This window comes from Apteryx rowi, unplaced genomic scaffold, assembly GCF_003343035.1.
Source record: "Apteryx rowi isolate R43461 unplaced genomic scaffold, aptRow1 scaffold_7, whole genome shotgun sequence".
In the NCBI taxonomy this organism is placed as follows: Eukaryota; Metazoa; Chordata; class Aves; order Apterygiformes; family Apterygidae; genus Apteryx; species Apteryx rowi.
This window is the reverse complement of record NW_020450982.1, coordinates 5,717,445-5,735,937: the sequence shown is the minus strand read 5'-3', so window position 1 is coordinate 5,735,937 and position 18,493 is coordinate 5,717,445. Positions and strand designations below refer to the sequence as shown.

The window sequence follows — 18,493 nt, the reverse complement described above, 5'->3', positions numbered from 1 at the left end:
GGGCCGCCGAGGCGCTGGCGGGGGAGGGCGCCCGGGCCCAACATGGCGGCGGAGGGAGGGGGCCGGCCGCGCCTCGCTGCGGCCCCGAGCGCGGGGGTGCGGGCGGGGGAGCGCCTCCCGCGGGGCCCCCGCGCATGAGGTGGGGCGGCCCTTCCAGGGGACCCGGCAGGCGGGGTGGGGAGCGGGGTGGCCCCTCTACAGCACCCAACTGGTGGGGTAGCCCCTGCGGGGGGTGGGGAAATGGCCCCTGTAGGGGGCCCAGCAGGGTGGGGGGTGGAGTGAGGTGTCTCCCTTACAGGGCAGCAGACCGCATAGGGTGGGGTCTGCTCTCCTGTGGGGGACCAGCAGACAGCGAGGGGTGTCTGCCATAGGGTGTTTATCGGGCTGGGGTGAATCCTTCCAGGATGGGGAGGTCCAGTAGATGGGGTAGGATGGGAGGCTGCTTCCCAAGGAGGGCCTGGGGGATTCTCCCCCCCCCCCCCCACGTGCAGCCCTGCTGGAAGGGAGGCGATCGAGGCACCTCTGAGTATCAATGATGAAGCATCTCTGACTGCTGCATGAGGCTGAGTGCACTGTGCGGATACTAACCTTGGAGAGCTGAGGACTCAGAGCCTTGCCCCGCCATGGCCAGGTGGCCTCTGTACCATCCTCTGACCACGCTGCTTTTCATCCAGGTATCTCCAGGGATAACTGGCACAAGCGTCGCAAGACTGGGGGCAAGAGGAAGCCCTACCATAAAAAGAGGAAGTATGAGTTGGGGCGACCTCCTGCCAACACCAAGGTAGGTGATTTAGGGAGAATGTTCAGTAGTTGGGTTTTGGTTGTTTTTTTTTTTTTTTTTCCGAATTTGATTTGTTGGTCAAATGCTCTTAGAGGCTTAAGTACATACTGTGCTTTGTGGGTGGTTAAATATCTGTCACTGCTTCTTTAAAGTGTGGAATTTTTCCAGCACCTGAGAAATGCAGTGATATGTTTTTGCAATAAGAGGCAATTGGAGTGATGAAATTTTCACCTTAGGTGGGTGCAACAGACCGTTTTGGTTGCTTACTGCATCTGCCGATGCTGGGGTTTGTCATAGTTACACTGACCACATTGCCTTTGAGCCTAGGACTTGGCTGGGTTCCTTCTTTCTGCACGGGCTGTGCACTGTACCCACACCAATGACACTGTAATTTTTGTTTTCGGCTGTAGATTGGCCCACGCCGAATTCATACAGTGAGGGTTCGTGGTGGTAATAAGAAATATCGTGCCCTTCGGTTGGATGTTGGCAACTTCTCTTGGGGGTCTGAATGTAAGTATATCGTAAGCCTGATGTGTTTCAAGAGAGCAGTCGTTCTCCAGCTGTGTTGGCCACCAGTACTGTCATAGAGCAGAGGGAATGATGATGCAAGCATGAATTTCTAGGCTGGTTTTGAACATTGGCGCTTGCAGAACGGGGTCTGAAGCAGTATGCATAATGATGATAACTTTGACCTTATGTGGGCTTAGGAAACTTGGATGTCTGTGCTAAGCTCACAGTGACTGGAGTGTCATAGTTACACTGAGTAAAATGCTTGTATTAGTTTTTTCACCGGGAGTAGGTGGGAATTATAGAGGAGCAAAAAAAACAGTTACAAAACTAAATATTGGTAGAGGTGTATAACTGTAATTTGTTTGCAGCCCAGTTTATCAATGAACACTTGCTAAAGATTAGGTAGTCATGTACAAGAGAAGAGTGTAAGGATTTCTCTAAGAAGGAGTGACTCCAGAAGGTGTTATGTTAGCATATGCTTTTTATAATTCCTACTTCTGCATTGCTAAGCGAGAGTGGGAAGCATGGAAGTGAGAGGCGAGTCTTAAATAAAATATCCCTTGAACAAGGTGATCTGTGTTCTCTGAGTTACTAGATAAAAAGCATATGTCTTGAGCCTGGGCCCAGTCATTGTTGCTCAGTGCAATGGTAAAAACCAATGGTAAGTAAGGCTGTGTTTCAGTGAACAGTGTGGCATGAGGGAGGAAGCACGTGCTTTCTCCTGAGTGATCCCAGAGCATTGTCCACACTGTGAAAGCTGCAGTCCCTTGTAGGCAATATCACAGAAGTGAAGGGACTGACAATACTTTGCAGAGCAAGAATGAGGCATGTGAGTGAAGGGAAGGAAACTTACCTTGATTCTGGCCACACTGTGCCTGTCCTTTGCATACTTGGAGGGCTGGATCTCTGGGGCTGGCAGCTGCTAAACAGTCAAATCTGGTAGCTAATGCTGAATGTTTTAGGTGGGTCATGAAGGGTGAAAAGACCAGCTTGCTCTCAATTTACTCCTAAGCTCTGATCCTATAAAAATGATTTCCAGTATGTGCTGCAGAGCAATCCCATTCAATGCAGCTTATTTCAATAACTCTGTTAGCTGGTGTCTGCTAAAGTGTCTTTCAGGCCAGAAACTGTTTTCAGCACCACTCAGTCTTATGTGAGATGAGTTCCAGCAAGGCCACAGATCCCTATTTTTCATCTAGAATGAATCATTTTACAGGAAGAGGCTACTGTCCTAGCAACAGAAAGTTGGACTGATGAAAGAAGAGATGCATCTATTAGTTAAATTAAAGACAGTGCCAGGGAAGCTGGAGGACGTTTGGGTGAACTTCAAAGTGTGAGATCAGCATTTAGGGTATGTGTGAGATGCTGTGGACTATATTCTCAGTTACTTGACTCCTGTAGTTTTGAATTTATGCTCTTCTTTTGAAAGGTTGCACTCGCAAGACCAGAATCATCGATGTTGTCTACAATGCTTCCAACAATGAATTGGTGCGGACAAAGACCCTGGTGAAGAACTGTATTGTTCTTGTTGACAGCACCCCATACCGGCAGTGGTATGAAGCCCACTATGCCTTGCCTCTTGGACGCAAGAAGGGTGCCAAGCTGGTACGTCTTGGATTGTGTAGTTTCTACAAGGCTGAGAGTCATTTTGACTGCTTGACAGAGAGTGGAGTCTTCCTTGCTAGATGCAGCTAGCTGTTATTAGTGAATGACACCTGCTGGCATGGGATTGGGTGCCCTTCAGTAATAGCCATGGTCATCTGGGCCATGTTCTCATCAGTTCCCAGAATAAATCTGGCTCTGTTTACAAAGTGTTCTGTACTACAAAGTATCTCTGGGGAGTTGCACCCATTTGTGCACAAGGACCTGCCTGTAGATCACTTGGTCTTCTAATGATGATAACTTTGTCCAGTTCTGCTACTGAAGGGAGAGCGATGACATCTTATGATGCTGAGGAAGGCTTTGCAGGTCAGGTCCTTGTGCTGAGGAATGCTCACTTCCTTCTGATTAGAAACTTGTTGGTTGCTAACTGAACTTTTGCTTGCTTAGGGTTTTCAGTATCTTTAAGCTGTCCAGATTCATCAACTTTAATTTTGTTTTAAAATCCAAACCCCAGACTGTCAAAGGTTTTTAAATTCTCTACGTGCTGTATTTTGTTCAAGGTTGCTGCCCTGCATTAAAAAACAGATCACTTCTGAGTCGACCACTGTGTAGCTGAGAAGCACTGAGAGAGCTTGTAAGCTGTCCTGCCAGGACTTGACCACCCCAAGTACTCTCTCATTGTGCCTGGAAAGGGAGAGAGGATTCACTTCATTTTGGAGGAGGATTAATACATCAAGAAAAGCTTTGCAGTTTAGTTTGTCTAGAGAGCAGCCTTCCCTAGGGTGCTGTGCTCTGTTGACACTGGCGAGTTCTAGTTAGTAATATTGCATCTCTTGGTCTCAAAAGTGAAAAGCAGCACCTGATATTGGACGCTGAAGTATTTGTACCTTTGGAAGGTATGACTCAGGAAATGCAGTAGTGCGATGCTGAGAATACAAGGGTTTTCTTGGTATTAGTGGAGGAGTTCTGCAGCTTTGAGCAGAAGGTAGTTGTATGCTTAACCTTGTCTCCGTTTATGACCTTGTTTTTAGACTCCTGAGGAAGAGGAAATTTTGAACAAGAAGCGTTCAAAGAAGATCCAGAAAAAATACGATGAGCGAAAGAAGAACGCCAAGATAGCAAGTATTCTTGAAGAGCAGTTCCAGCAAGGAAAGCTACTCGGTGAGTCCCTGGAAGTATTTGTGTGGGCAGGGATGAGGGAGTCAGGGCACAAACAAGGTGGCAGAGCGGATCTTATTCTTGGTCTAAGATCACTTAAAATTGTACAAGCAGTGATAAAGCTAACTGCAGAATGGAAGTAGTGTTGGAGCTCTTGGTATTCATAGGAGTATTTTGCGGGCATTAACTCTAACTAGTGCTCTTTGTATCTTCTCTGGAGATAGCTCTGCTCTGGCAGGAAGGGGAAATCTGATTCTGGAGCTTGAATTGCTATATGTCCCAGCAAAGCTCCTGGAATTGATCGCTCCTGGTCAACATTGGAGGAGATCATGGAGTATAAGATGAGACTTACAAAATAAGCAGAGATCCTTGGGCTGCATTTTGTGTCAGAAAAAGTCCAGAATAAACATATAATGGCATTTAACAGTTTTGAGTTCTGGTGTAAAAGTTTAGTGTTTTGAAGTCTTCTGGTGATGAGACCTTTGTCCAGTTCTGCTACTGAATTAGAGCGATGACAGTTTGGAGATCTGAAGAGGACTTCATCAGGGACTTAATCTAGTAGAGCAGATTCCAGAGCAAGATCTCTTAGAGGGAAGTACTTAAGTCAGTGCATAAACTGGTATCTCTTACTGTTTTTTGTGCCTTGATGAGTGCACAGAGGCTGCCCGGAGTGTTTCTTTCAGTTTGTGTATGTGCTGGGATTGTGAATTGTTTAATTCCCTTTAACTGAATGACTTCTCCTTGCAGCTTGCATTGCCTCCAGACCTGGACAGTGTGGCCGAGCTGATGGTTATGTTTTGGAAGGCAAGGAATTAGAATTCTACTTGAGGAAGATCAAGGCCAGAAAAGGCAAATAAATATAAACTATTCTACTGAAAGACCAAATAAAACCAAGAGTCTCTACTACAATGGGTAGCGTGCTTATTTGTGTGTGCAGGTTGGAAGGGGCTTGCATAGCTCCTTGTGCCTGTAGAATGTGAAAGCAAGAAGGATCTCGTGGAATTCCTGAGCGCTTTGTGCCTTCAGGCAAGTTCTGACCCTGCATGCTCTGAGCTAAAACTTGTCACTGGGTTCTAGGACAGTGACTTAATGGACCAAATGGGTGTGGAGAAGAGTTGTCAGATGAAGCACATGTCAACAGCTACCTAACCCCAGTGCTGACAACTCTAAGTCTATAACTTTTGGGGATGTTTTTTACTCCTGCATGTATAGCTGTAAAAGAAGTGTCATGAAGCTCAAGTGGGAAGGACTAGATGGACAACGAGGACCAGTTTCTTGGTGTGGTCAGTACTGGAAACCTGTCAGCAGCAGGAAGGTACAAATGTCCATCCCTATTAGAGTTCTGGCTTCCTGGGAGCTGGTGGGGTCTGGTTGGTATTTGTTCCACTTTTCCTGTGGTATGATTAAGATAAAAACATGTTGTGTTCAGGATCTCTTGGAGTGAAATTGGTGAGGAAACTGGCCCAGTGGTCAGTCCATGGCCCATGCTCGTGTCCAGGTACCTTAGGTGTGCAGTTAGGGGTGTACAGTTAGCAATTTCAGAGCTGCAGCACTTCCATTTCTCACATTCTTAGCGCTTGCAGCTGTCACAATGTTTAAGCCTGGCTGAAAAACTGTATCTTACTCCACTGACTTCTGCAGCTGGCACCTCCTGTCTCTGCTTTCCAGATCATACTTGCTCATCCATCATACTTGCTCATCCACAGTTTTGGGCCAGCTGCCCCTTTTTGCCCTTTCTCGTTTCCTCACAGGCTGTGTGCTTGCCTTCTGGGTCCTATGTTTTGTTTCAAACGAACTGTTGGCTAAACTTGGCTGCACTGCTAAGTGACCAGCTGGTCTTTCCCTGACCTCCTCGGTCTCATTCCGGTGCAAGATGAATTCCTTCTAGCAGAAGGGCCAGGCTCTCCCTGTGGTCTGTCTCTTTCGAAAGCTGGGTACAAGCTCCAACTTCCTGCCCTATTGTATTTGGTGGGATTGGAAAGCTGTGGTGAACAAAATGGCACCAAATACCCCCCTCTCCAAAATCTGGAAAAGCTAATTCTTTAGGGCTGCTCTCTTTGAAGAAAGTCAGTGTGATAAACCTCTGCATCTAGTTGCAAAATGTTTGGTGTATTTTTTAGGGTGAAAGAACTGAGCTGATCTAAGGGCTGGTCCTTGAGGGACTGGGGACAGGCCAGATTTTTGCATTCTTCTGTGTGCTAGCCAAGTATACATAGTGCACACTTGACCTCGCTTCTACTATTTTTACAAAAGCTTCATTTATTCACAGGAGCTCCCTGGTGAGGGAGAGTGCCTACAGCCAGACTTCACAATTTTTAGCTCTCAACTCGGGGAGAAAGTCCACAATCAACTTGCCCCAAGCAGAACTGTGGTGCCTGAAGGGTGCAGCTGGCTCGTGGTGCCTTGTTCCACCAGGCAGCCCTTAGTTCCTTTGCTGGAGTCGGTACTGATCCTGTGTCTCTGATGCCTTGGTGCAGACTGTCTGCCCCACAAATAATTGCTTGGGGTTTGGGAGGTGCAAAGTTTTTTTTTTTCCTGTGATGCTCTGCCCTGGCTGCAACATGTGACAGCAGGAGGTGCTAGCGGGCTACTGTCCCCTGAGCAGCGCAGGTTCAGCCCGCCCTCAGGCAGGTGGCTTAGGGTGCATCTATGCTGCAAACTAGACACATCAACCACATCAGAAAAACGGTGCCTGTTGCCTGAGCAGCCACAGCAGCTCGGCTTTGGTGTGAGTGTGTTACTGCTGCCTCCTTGCAGCTCAGATCTGCGGTCACGTCTGCAGTGCGAGCAGCGCGGCAGAGCTGTGCGCAGACAGGCATAGCTGGCCGCTCCTCGGGAGTCGCTGGGAGTCAGGCCTGAGCTGGGTGTGACGTTTGCACAAGCACATTCCTTCTCCATAGTGATCTCGTGTAAACTTTCCCTGCTTTCCAGCAGCCGCCCTCTTTCCAGAGAGGTGGGGCGGACGCGATAAAGAGCGCTCCGGAGAGGTGCGTCATGTCTGCTTCCTCTCAGTTTGTTTCTTCTCTCCCCTCGCCCTCTGCAAAGTGCAAACATGGTTCAGGGTGTTCCTGGGGGACTTTGTACAGACGGAGAAATTGAGGCTCACAGAGCAAGTGCCAGGTTAGTGGCAGTGCAGGAACTGCAAACCTGCCTCCTGATGAGCAGGTTTATGCCTAATTCATCAATGCACAGTGCTTACAAAGCACATGGCCTTACTGCTTAGAAAAATGCGGCTGCCAAGGGCAACGGCCCGTGGGAACAAAACAGCGCTTTGCAGGGCAGACAGCCCGAGCTAGTGCTAGCCCTGCACCTCCAGCCCACTGGAGCCACACGCTAGGTGCGACGTGGGAATGGGACAGGGTGGCAGCTGGTCAGGGCATGAGCACCTCTGGCTCCCACGCTGACACAGGCTGCAGGACCTTGTGCAGCCTGAAAATAAGATTTACTATTTCTAATCTAGCCTTGGCATAGCGCCATAGATGTGTGCAGTGATTTACCTGCCTGGGAARAGGGAAGTCTGGAATGCACTGAGCCAGAAAGAGGTGTTCATGTAACTGGCTGGGGTTACACGCAGCTTTAATTTGACCAGCTTTAAGGAGGTGACAGCCTTTTCCAAGCCCAATCTAGAGACTTCACCGAGATATGTAGACCGTTGTGAGGGCTGAATTAATAAAGCTACTTTTTATGGAATAAACAGTCCACAATTTATCCCAAGTGAGGTTAGTTGTTATCCTGCGCCTCGGGAAAAACACACATGTCTCTGGGTGCGGGAACCCTTCTACAGGGGCTGAAAGCATTTCTTTTTTTTTTTCTTTTTTTTTTTTTGGTCTAATCCAGTAAAATGGATCCCCACAGACCTCACTGGTGTGAGTCCACAGGAGCTGTGCCCTTATTGCCCTGGGAGAACGTGCATGGTCCTTGACAACTGTACTTTAATTCTGCATTCACTGGCTTTCTGGACAAACGTGATGTTCCTGCTTGTCTCACTGCTGGGGATCATTTGCATCAACAAGAAAGAACCTCAGAGCTGAGGTTGGCAGTAGGTTTATTAATATTGAGGGGACATCTCCATCACGGTGTTGGTTTTCTGCAAGACTAATGCCCTGTGTCCCATCCCTTGCTTAGGGTCTTGGCTGTCCCCTGTCCCCGTGCTGGGCCTGGCAGCAGGCAGTAAGCCTGAGCCAGCTACAGGTCAGGAGGATCATCACGTGGACAGGCTGAATCCTGAAGTATTTTGGCTAACAGGTAGCTTTGAATGCTGCGTGCCCAATACTAAACCCACCAGGATCTTCCAGTCAACTTGGGTAAATCTTGGCTCAGGTTTGAGTGGCGAAAGACCTGGTGAAGTCCCACTTCTGGATGGGTGGGACAAGGGGAGGTGTGCGGGGACAAGCAGCTTCACAGCTGGCCGTGGCAGCATCTCGGATGCTTATAGGCCGGGGGAGCTACTCTGCCCCAGGGAAGGGGAGGGCTGTGGACAGCAGCCTCATGGCAGCCCTGCAGCATCCTGCTGGTCCACGCTGATGCTCTCGCTGGACGGTGCCTTCACCTGGATCTGCGGCAGCTCCTTCTTCCATGTTTCGGAAGCCTCTGGCAGCTGGGGGGCTTTCAGGTGGCCGCCAGGCACGGAGGGCTCGCTGGCCTGGCTTTCCTCATCCTCCGTCTCCTCCTCCTCGATGCGGGCCACCGCCTCGGGGTCCTCGGAGCGGTTGGAGTAATGGGAGGGGGAGCCGCTGTCCGCCCGGGGACGCCGCAGGTGGGGATGGGCTCGGCTGCCCCGGCCGAAGTTTCTGAGGCTGACGGCGGGGGACGCGGCGGCGAGGAAGCGGGTGAGCAGGGGCGTGTGGATGCGTGGCGAGCTCAGCGAGGCCTCCACCGGCTGGCTCTGCTCCGGGTCCTCGCACATGCTGGGGAGAACATGGGAGGGGTGGAGGCGATGGGAGGACCTGGAGACCCTTCCTTTGGGAAATAGGTCCCTCTCCGTCTGGAGAAGGGGTGGAAGGCTTGGTGGGAGAGGTTGCCTTCCCCAGCTGGCACTAACAGGATGAAAACCCCAGCTTGGCTGCTAGACGGGGACACCCAGGACCACTCGTGGCCTTTGCCCAGATGTGTTTGCAAGCCAAGTGCAGCTCTGGCAGGCTGCACTTGTGCCCCCACGGCTCCTTCATCATCCAGAGTGGCCCCCATACCCCGTGGGGGCCGAGCAGCGTGATCCCAAGGCAGGTTTGCTGTTTGCTTTCGGCAGCCTGCTGTAATTGGGTCCAGGGGGACGAGCCTGGTCGTGCTGTTGCCACCCCGAGCGCTCCCCTGCATTTTCTCCTGCACCCGTTTCCTGCTGCGGACGGGCCTCACCAGGGCACCTCGGGGCCAGCCTAGACGGCGGCACCCAAAGCACAGCAGGGACACGGCCGCTGCGTGCCCAGGGTTGTCCCACACTGTGGTGCAGAGACGTGGCTGCAGGGGACCCCCGTCGGGGTGTCCAGCTTCAGGCAGCACCGCAGCGGTGGCACCGCACACTCACCGCATGTCGAAGGTAGAGCCCAGAAACGAGGGCTTCAAGGTCTCGGCGGCCGTGGCCGTGGTGTAGGGGGGCTGTGCCGTGGACTCATTCCAGTACTTGTCCTTCCCAGCTGGTGGCAGGTTCTGGTACATGTCATCCACGGACAGCAGGGACACCTGGGCAGCGCAAAGGCAGGGGACAGGGGTGRTTTGCAAGGACACGAGCAGGGCCCATGTCTTCAGGTCCTGCCCCCCCTTGCTGGGGCAGGACTGCAAGGGGCTGGGGAGGCTCTGGGCCCGGCTGATCTCCTGGCTGCTTTGGGGGTTTCCTTCTTTTCAATTACTTCCCCAGTGGTGAGGGGATGAGCACTGACCCTCCATGTGGTGGGTGCCCACAGGGCACAGGCACAGCCCAGGGACTCCCCAGGTCCTCTGCCAAGCCAGGCAGTTTGGGCTGCACTGGAGGCCTCTGCAGAAACCAGCACAGCTGCCATGGGGGCACAGACCAGAGGAGGGACAGGGGATGGAGGGACAAGGTGCAGCCCTGCTTCTCTGCATGGGAACCTCCTTCGGATGAGGGTCTGCGAGGCTGGAAGCAGAGCAGGGGGCCGGCAGGGCACCAATCTCATTTCCAGGGATGTCCCTGCACCCTGACTGCAGCAGTCCATCGAAACAGCAGCGAGGGACCCACCTGCAGGTTCCTGTCTATCAGCTTGTTGGTCTCAAAGTCATCGTCATCTTCCCCAAAAGGGTTAATGATCTGCTCTGCAACCTGGGGAGGGAGGGAGGCAGGTGGGTGAGACAGGGACCCTGGAGACATGGAGGGACCTAGGACACAGACACCTTCCCGCGGGGCTCTCCAGCTTGCTGTCTACCTGTGGGGCTCACAAAACCTGCAGCCCTGGAGCCCCGTGCTGAGCAGCCTCCACCCTTTGGGGCTCTGGTGTGGTGGCTGGGCACAGCAGACGTGTTCCTCCAGGGATGTGGCCGGTGCCATGCCCCAGGTGCCCCAGCCCTTCTGGTGTTGGTGTGTTGGGGCACACGGAGCCCCCGAGATGCCCAGAGGGCACAGGGGCAGCTGGAGACCCCTGTAGCGAAGGCCAGCTGGAGACCCCCATAGTGAAGGTCAGCTGGGGGCCCATGGTGGCTGCACGGCAGCTGTCTCACCTTCAGCCAACCGGCGTAGAAGAAGAACTGCAGGAGGGTGGAGAGGGGAACGTACATGTCCAGGTCCCCTTCCTGCCCCGGCTCCAGGGGCTCCAGGAACTGCCGCCCAATGAGGCAGAAGGCGAAGAAGGAGTAGACGGCGATGGTGACCACCTGCCGGGAGCATGGGGTCAGTCGGCAGAGGCAGCAGCATGTCCTGGGGCCTCTCTGGCTGGGAAGGGGTGCAGAGGGGCTCGGCATGGGAGATGTTAGGCTGAAAGAGGCTTGGCTGCTTGCTAAGGGTATCTCGCGCTTGGGGCTAAACCCCATGGCCTGGCCAAACTCTGCCAAGGTGCGATTCCCTTGCATGCCTCTCAGTCTCCTGCTGCCCCATGCTCCTGCACGTTGCTGCTCCGGAGCAGATGCAACAAGGGAATAAAGTGCTTTTATAAAGGGGGAGAGAGAGAGCCCCTCGGCAGGGTGGAGGAAGGAGGCTGCCATGGTTCCTCCACCGTTGTGGGGTGGAGGGAGCTGTTTCATACTGGGATCTGAGCTTGGGGACCCCTGAGGTCCCCGAGCACGTGAAGTGATGGGACACCCACCTGCGTGTACACCAGCGGGATGCTGATCCAGTCGTAGTGGAACAACATGCTGCACTTGGCCCGGTAGAGGTTCAGCTCCTGGGCAGAGAGCACAGGGACGGGTTACGCAGACTTTGCAGCAGTCCCCGCGGTGCCCCGCGCGCCCCGTCCTCCCCACACCGACTCACGTCCATGAGCAAGCGGAGAGCCACGTCATCGCGGACACGGCCGTCCCGCCTGGCCTGGGCAGCCAGGTTGGTGAACCACACACAGGGGATCCAGTACTTGTTGAAGTCCGAGTGGAGGCTCTCAAACTTCTTGCGCTCGTCCTGCGTCATGAAACCTGTGGCCGGGGAGGGAGCAAGTGGGGGAGACACTCAGCATCCTGGACCTGGCCCCTGTGCCGGTGAGGAAAAGGTGTCCTGAAACCAACAGCAGCCACACAGCGACCTGCTGCTTTTGGGGACTGTCCCCAGCGGGAATGTGGGGTTTTCCCAGCCTGCAGTGAAACCACAGCCCTGGGAGCCCAGTCCCTGCACCACACCGTGGGATGGGCTCCGGGAAGACGGAGGGGATGTGGGGCTCTTTGGGGACGTGGGGCTCTTCAGGGACAAATGTCTCTGCAAGGAAATAACCCCTCTGCACTGGGGCTTGTCTGACTGCTACCCCACATGTGGGTCCTGCTCTCTTCTCTGTGGATTTTGGGCAGTGGTGCTTGCAGAGGGTTGGGATGCTGCCCCCACTACCTGGTTCCTCAGCACGCCCCCATGGTGACAGGGACATCTCTGGGGCCTCTTTCCCTCCATGCCAAGCTTCATCCCCATGGACTTTGCCCTGTGTCCACCCTCACCCGCTTCCACCACATGGTCCATAGTGGGGAACCTCTTGAGCACCCGGGTGCTGACGGAGCGGAGGATGAGGACAGCCGAGAGGTTGGCGTAGCGGATGAGGGTGCGCCGCAGGATCCGCCCTCTCTCGTCCTTGCCGTGGACGTTGCTGGAGATGACGCACATGAGCTGGTCGGGCAGCGGGATGCTGGTGTACTGGGCCCACCACCGGTTCACAATCAGGGTGACATAGAAACCTGCGCCAGGAGAGAGCGTGTGGGGGGCCCTGAGCAGCCGGGGGGGGGCATGGGGCAGTGGCAAAGCCGGCGTGGGCCCTTCTGGAAGTTACACCAAGGCTTGCCAGAGCTGGGCGGTGGGTTGAGACGAGGACGAGCCCATGCAAGGAGACCTGCCAGGTTTCTAGGGGTGACAGATTTCTCYGCGGCAGGGAGATAAAGCGCACATTGTGCTTCCCCTTGGCCTGCCCTCCCCGAGGGACGGCAGCCGGGACGCCGGATAACCTCCCGCCAAGCGCCTTCCCCAGCTTTTCCCAGCCCTGTGAAAGGGGCAAAGTCGTTCCTCTTTGCTGCTGGGCGCGGGTGGCACGGAGGGAGGCAGGGGAGCCGCCGCTCCCAGGCACGGTGCCCCGCTCCCAGGCCGGGGGGGAATCACAGCCTCCCGCTGGCGGCCCCGGAGCAGGCTCCCACCCCAGCCCCCCTCCCTCCCTGCTGCCTGCTCCCACGTCCCACAGGCTGGGGAGCTGGGTGCCGCCCCCGGGGCGCGGGGCTCCCCTGTCCCCTTGGCCGAGGAGTTGGAGGTACGTTTTGGTTGGGSAACTGCAAGGAGTCAGGATGGGCGTTGGGAGCACCCCGGAGCTGCCGGTGCCGGGAGGAGCAGGGAGCCCCCGGGTGCAAGGAGGCCCCCGAGAGGAAGCGTACCTAGGACAAACGACATGGGGATGAGGTCCGTGGAGCGGTTGCAGTATTGAGCCACTTTGGTGTAGAGGCGCTTCTGGTCTTCGGTCAGCAGCCGCCTGCAGCGGGCGCGCAGCGGGGTCAGGGCGAGCGGCGGCGCTGGGCCGCTGCCTCGGGCCTCCGCAAAACGCCCTCGCCCGGTTCCCCACCCCCTCGCCGGGGTCCCGGCCTCTCGCCTGCCCTCCCCTGCCCACGCCGAGCGCCCATGGGCTTCCCCCTCCCCACAGCTACCCCAGCACGGGGGCTTAGAGTAACGGGGCATCTCCACAGGTCCCTGCTCCTGAGAACCTGCCCCGAGACGTGGCCCATGCCCGGGGCTCTTCCCAGCGTCCCGGCGGACCCCCGGCACGGGCGGCGGTGAGGGGCGCAGGCCTGCAGTGAGCGACACGACCTGCGGAGACGCGCCAGCCCCCACTCACCGGTAGACGAGGCTCAGCACCGCGTACAGCACCACGAAGACGATGAACTCCTTGTAGAGCAGCTTGTAGATGCTGCCCTTCCAGCGGAAGAGCAGCTTGGAGAAGCCCCCAAAATGGGAGTTGGCGACTTTCAGCGTGTAGGAGATGGTCATAGTGGCACAGCCCGGTGCCTCRGTGCTGCAGCCAGGATGGACAGATGGACGGAGGTGTTATCCCGGGGGCACGGCCCTCCCTCCCTTCCAGAGCTGCCCCTACYCCACAGCTGGCAGCGAGCCGGGATGAGGAAAAGGATAGGGATGGAAAAAAGGAAAAGAATAAGGATGGCTCAGCTAAGGGGAAAACATCTTGGTCCASCTACAGGGAAAAAAGGTTGTTCAAGAGGAAAACGGACACTTGCTCATGCCCACACCGAGTGCTATTGCCAAGTGGGGGCCYCCAGAAAAGGCTCCCCCTGTATTAACAGGGCCGCAGCTCATGGCAGGGGGTTAAAGGCTTCGGTTTCCCCCTGGTCGCATCCTTGCCCATCATCAGGGTTGCCCCTGTGGCCCCCCCGACCTTCCTGCAGCTGCATCCCCTGCCTGCTCCCTACCTGCCCTCRCTGCCTTCCTCTCCCGTCCCATCCCATCCCATCCCGTCACCTCTTCCCCCTAAATACCCGGCCCCAGCCCGCGTGGCCGAGCCTCTGCGTGATGGATTGGGGTTGTCACAGGCAGGGAATGGGGAACTCCAGTAGGTCCCACCTCTTTGCAACTGGCTGCAGCTGGAGATTTCAGTGGGGCTGCTGGTGCCGGAGCTGGGGCCAGCAGGGTGGTTTGGGTCATTCCCCTTTGCTGCCACTGCGGCCAAATTTAGGCTCCATGAGAAAGAGGAGGAAGGATGGAAGGATCAGTCCTGGCAGCCCTGGGAACATGACCCCGGGGCTGCAGACAGAGCTGGCACCCACGTGGTCAGGGAGGGCTGTGGGATATTTCTGGAGCATGAGTGAAAAATATGCTTATTGCTGCCTGCGTCCCCGCTGCCAGCCGAAGGCAGCGCCTCCGCCCGCGGCCGCAGCAGCCCCTCGCCTTTCGCTGTCCCCAAAGGGCTGGCAGGACATGGGGGTGCTGGGCTCATCCGGGCATGAAATCGGCTTCCTGGGGGTCACCAGCGGGGTGGAAAACCCCTGGCCCCCATTCCCCCGGGTTTGGCACAGGCACTGCTTGCTGCCTCGCYGTGGCGGTGACGACCGTGGGCTGTCCCACTTGGGCAGCACAGCAGCTCCTCGTCCCTCCGTGTCCCCAGGGGAGCTCGGGGACACCTGGGGCCGGGGTTTCGCAGCAGAGCTGGRGCCGGCCAGGGGCCCGGGGGGGTGGCCCGGCTGAGCTACCTGGCAGGGAGGGTGATGGAGGCTTGTTAAAGGCTGGCACGGGGCCACTTTCTCAGGACCTGGGAGACAGCTGGAAGAGCAAACTCCAGCGGGACATAAACCAGTGGGGAACATCCATGTGGAACAGAGACACGCAGTAAAACCCTGTCCTTGTCCCCAGGCCACACCAAGCCGTGCCGGTGTGCAGAGCCCCGTGAGCCGGGATCTCCCCTGTCCCCTGAGTCGTGGTCCTGGGGGTGCCCCCAGCTCCCAGCGCTGCGGGACGGGAACTGGGGCTGCGCCAAGGCAGCAGCGAGTCACGCCAGGGCCTGGAGCAACAGCGGCTCTGCAGGAAATGCCGTTTCCGCTGCTGGACGCAGCACGATGTCCTGCCCTGCCCTGGTCCCTTCCTGCCCACGGCCCTGGCCGGGCCCCAGGACGGCTCCGGCCTGCCGAGCAGGGCGGCCCAGGGGCTTCCAGTCTGGGAAATGCCCCCAGGATGTCCCTCTGAGTGGGGCGGCAGAGCCTGCTGGCTCCTTCTCCGTCTCCACCTGCACCAGCAGCTGGAGAGGGGGGTGAGGGCGACGGCAGGGGGACAAGGGCACCTGCGTCCCCCTGGGCTGCAGCACCCATGGGTGCGACGCGCCGGAGGGGTGCCTGGGCAGGAAGATGATTTACAGCACCCCCTGCCTCTCCCCTGGTTCCCAGGAGCTCCACGGCCCTGGCAGGAGCCGGCAAACCCCTTATTTACAGCGGGCTGACAGCTTCCTCCGCCGGGCTGTAAATCACGCCCGGGCTCAGCGCTGGCGCTGCACATTTCGGTAAAGGTTTGGGGAGCACAGCGCTGCAGGGCCGGGCTGAAGGCTACCCGGGGACACCCGTAACCCCACTGAGGAAGCCRGGCCAACCTCCCTGCCGTGCAGCCCCCTGCAAAACAGCAGGGGAAGCGCTTGAGAGCCGGGGGCAGCACGTCCCAGCGATGCCTGTAAAAAACCCTCCTCCCTCCAGGACTCTGCCCTTCGGCTACGGGAATGGGGCTGTCCTGGGAGATGGGTTTTGGCTGGCCCAAGCCAGTGTGCAAGGCAGAGCTACCGCTCACCCTAAGCCAGTGGCCAGCGGCAAACTGATCCCCGGGGCTACGAGCCGCCCATCGGCTGCCAAATGAGACCCTGCCCCAGGCTGGGGTGTCACAGGGGCACAGGGAGGGGAGACGGGGTGGGAGCAAAGCCCCCCGCCCCATCCCCGTGCTGCCCCGGCCCGGCTCGGCGCCTTGCCAGCCCGGCACAGCAGCCGCCAAGGGCTCGACTCAAGGCCGGGGGGATCCCCGCCACCTCCCCGCTGCCCCAAACCCAGCAGACACAGCGGTGCAGCAGCACTGCCAGGAGCAAAACGGTTTATTTCTTATTGACGGCCGGCGCCTGCAGGCCCTGGTGGCAGATCAGCTAGGGACGGCTGCGAGGGACCCTCCTCTGCGCGTGTGCATCTCATGCACATTGCCATGAGCCCCTGCCGGGCCCAGGGCACCTTGCACGTGTGCAGCTCCGCAGCCTTGATGCAGATCATGAGGGCAGAAGCAGAGCCAACCCCGTTTTGGGCCCGCAACCCCCCTTATCTGGGGGCTGGCAAGCAGAAGGTCCGTGCAGGATGCCATCCAGGCCAGATGGCAGTGTCCTGGCCCCAGAAAGAGAGCGTGAAGACCACAGCCAGTAGGTCTAGGACACAATTCTGTCACCTGGTCCCAAAAACCAGCGGAGATAACCCACCTCCTACCTCAGACACCACCAGCCCGGGCGTCCCCAAACACTGCCTGCCTGCCACGGCCCCCAGTGCCTGAAGCCCCCTCGCCACCCCCTGCCTGGCTGCAGCACTGGCAGGACGCTGGCACGGCAAGCGAGGGGTGCAGGCAGCAGCACAGGGGAGGGGAGGGGAGGGGAATTTGGGGGTGCAGCTTTGCAAACAGCTGGTGTAAGCCAACGCAGGAAAGCTCGCGCTGCTCCCGCTCCGCTGGGTTTCACTGCCAGCCCGGAGGCACAACCTAGTCCCCTGCCATCCTCCCAGGGTATCCGAGACACAGCCCTGAGTCCCAGCCAAGTTTCAGTGCAGGTCGATGTTCTCATACTCCAGGTTGTCCGAGTCCTCCAGCTCGATGCCAGGTACCAGGTTGTAATAGCTGGTCGACTGGCTCATGTACATCTTCTCCCGGTCGGCTGAGTCCTTCAGGACATCGCTCACGCTCACAGTTTCTGCCTCTGCCTCGCTGCCCACCAGCTCCTCTGCCCTTGGTGGTGTTGGGGTGTCCTGCTCCGTGCCCAGCCCCRTGCCTGGCTGCCCTGTGTTGGCCACCACCAGGGAACTGCTGGAGGATCCCACCTGGATCTCCACCTCCTCATAGATGTCCTTGCCACTCTCCAGAAGGGCTGCAGAGGGCTGGAGCAGGACCTGGTTCCCCAGGAGCACCTTCTTCTCGGTCTCAGAGGGTGCAGCTGGCAGCTCATAGGGGACGTAGTGGTGGGGCTCCACGAGTGCCGTTGCATTGCTCGTCTCTGCCATGGCGAGGTGGCTCTCRGGCCTGCTCTGAAAGCTGTAGTTGGTCTTTCTCTTCCACCTGTAGAAGCAGCAGGTGATGCTGGTGAGGATGAGCAGCGGGGGTAGGCAGATGAAGAGGGCGGTGAGGCTGTGCGAGTGGCACAGCTCGTCCCGGGGGATGGTCTGGAGGTCGACGCCACGGTACCGCTCCGGCGTGTGGCAGATAACCTCAGTGGCCCGGCTGGACGAGCTCTGCAGGTTGCTGAGCAAAGCACAGCTGCAGTCCCAGCTGTTGTTGGAGAGCTGCAGCTGGAGCAGAGAYGGTTGCAGGAGGCTGGCAGGAAGGGAAGTTAAAGCGTTGAAGCCCAGGTAGACCTCCCGGACCTGCGTCGATGCTTTCAGGAAGGACTTGGGCAACTCCTGGAGCTGGTTCCTGTCCAGATAAAGGACCTTCAAATTAGGGGCATCTTCCAGAAAGCTTCTGGGGAGACTTTCCAGCTGGTTGTGACTTAAGTGCAAGATCTCCAAGGTAGGGGTGACTCCCTGGGCATTGCTGATAGCTGTAATGCTGCAGTGCGAGAGGTAGAGCTCCCGCAGACCCCGGACCCCCGCCAGGGCGCCCCAGTCCAGGTGGGTGATGTTGGAGCTGGTGAAGTTGAGGCAGCAGGTCTCGGGGAGCGGAGCTGCCTGGAAGTCCTGGAAGTCCATGGGCCCCGTGCAGTTGCAGCTTTCCAGTGCTTCCCCAACATCCAGCTCCGGAGCCGGGTCCAGGGCAAGGCTGGCAGTGAGCAGGAGGCTGCCCCACAGCGGCATCGTCCGCAGCCCAGGACCTGTGGGGGGAGCAGAGGAGAGGATGGGTGACCCCCCGGACCAGCTGTCCCTGCTCCCCTTGCTCCAGGGACCCTGCCCAGCTCGGGGGCTGAACCCCCCAAGGAAGGCACCTGGTTCCCCCGACCGCCCCTGCAGCGCCCAGGGGCTGCAGGGATCCCGGCGGGACCCCGCTCCCGGGCGGCTGGACCCACGTCCCGGGGATGCCGCCCCCGCCAGGCCCGGGGATGCCTCAGCCCCGACGTCCGGCCCCGGCCGGGGAGCCCGCAGGAGCGAGCCGCTGCCGGGGCCGCGCTC

The 18,493-nt window shown here is 57.3% G+C and overlaps 3 protein-coding genes and 5 non-coding genes across 9 annotated transcripts in view; 6 read left to right on the top strand and 2 right to left on the bottom strand.

The window, feature by feature from the left end:
• Nucleotides 1–4,960, top strand: part of RPS8 (ribosomal protein S8) — a 5,288-nt gene extending 328 nt beyond the window's left edge. The window contains exons 2-6 of one of the 2 annotated variants that reach the window (XM_026086778.1): nucleotides 675–781; nucleotides 1,192–1,291; nucleotides 2,721–2,896; nucleotides 3,925–4,054; nucleotides 4,799–4,960. In XM_026086778.1, coding sequence (XP_025942563.1) covers nucleotides 675–781; nucleotides 1,192–1,291; nucleotides 2,721–2,896; nucleotides 3,925–4,054; nucleotides 4,799–4,908 — 623 coding nt within the window. In that variant the 3' untranslated portion in view covers nucleotides 4,909–4,960. Of the gene's footprint in view, nucleotides 1–674; nucleotides 782–1,191; nucleotides 1,292–2,720; nucleotides 2,897–3,924; nucleotides 4,055–4,312; nucleotides 4,324–4,798 lie in introns of those variants that run through there. The other variant, XM_026086779.1, reaches the window with a different exon arrangement.
• LOC112976097 lies at nucleotides 524–608 on the top strand. The gene has a single exon (XR_003256880.1). It is a non-coding gene; the product is annotated as a small nucleolar RNA SNORD55/SNORD39 (small nucleolar RNA).
• On the top strand, nucleotides 990–1,093 carry LOC112976092. The gene has a single exon (XR_003256875.1). It is a non-coding gene; the product is annotated as a small nucleolar RNA SNORD46 (small nucleolar RNA).
• Nucleotides 3,178–3,250, top strand: LOC112976090. The gene has a single exon (XR_003256873.1). It is a non-coding gene; the product is annotated as a small nucleolar RNA SNORD38 (small nucleolar RNA).
• Nucleotides 4,516–4,587, top strand: LOC112976091. The gene has a single exon (XR_003256874.1). It is a non-coding gene; the product is annotated as a small nucleolar RNA SNORD38 (small nucleolar RNA).
• A 903-nt stretch (nucleotides 4,961–5,863) lies between the features above and the next one.
• On the top strand, nucleotides 5,864–5,993 carry LOC112976093. The gene has a single exon (XR_003256876.1). It is a non-coding gene; the product is annotated as a small nucleolar RNA SNORA35 (small nucleolar RNA).
• A 2,411-nt stretch (nucleotides 5,994–8,404) lies between these two features.
• Nucleotides 8,405–13,649, bottom strand: BEST4 (bestrophin 4). The gene is made up of 10 exons (XM_026086870.1): nucleotides 13,498–13,649; nucleotides 13,043–13,137; nucleotides 12,128–12,361; nucleotides 11,466–11,620; nucleotides 11,276–11,376; nucleotides 10,718–10,913; nucleotides 10,242–10,322; nucleotides 9,573–9,727; nucleotides 8,679–8,958; nucleotides 8,405–8,648 (listed from the first exon to the last, which is right to left on the bottom strand). The coding sequence occupies exons 1-10, from the start codon at nucleotides 13,647–13,649 to the stop codon at nucleotides 8,538–8,540; spliced, it is 1,560 nt and encodes a 519-aa protein (XP_025942655.1). The 3' UTR covers nucleotides 8,405–8,537.
• Nucleotides 13,650–16,285: 2,636 nt separating this feature from the next.
• LOC112976035 overlaps nucleotides 16,286–18,493 on the bottom strand; it is a 4,677-nt gene continuing 2,469 nt past the window's right edge. Inside the window, exon 2 of the mRNA XM_026086862.1 lies at nucleotides 16,286–18,198. Coding sequence (XP_025942647.1) covers nucleotides 16,937–18,198 — 1,262 coding nt within the window. The 3' untranslated portion in view covers nucleotides 16,286–16,936. The remainder of the gene's footprint in view (nucleotides 18,199–18,493) is intronic.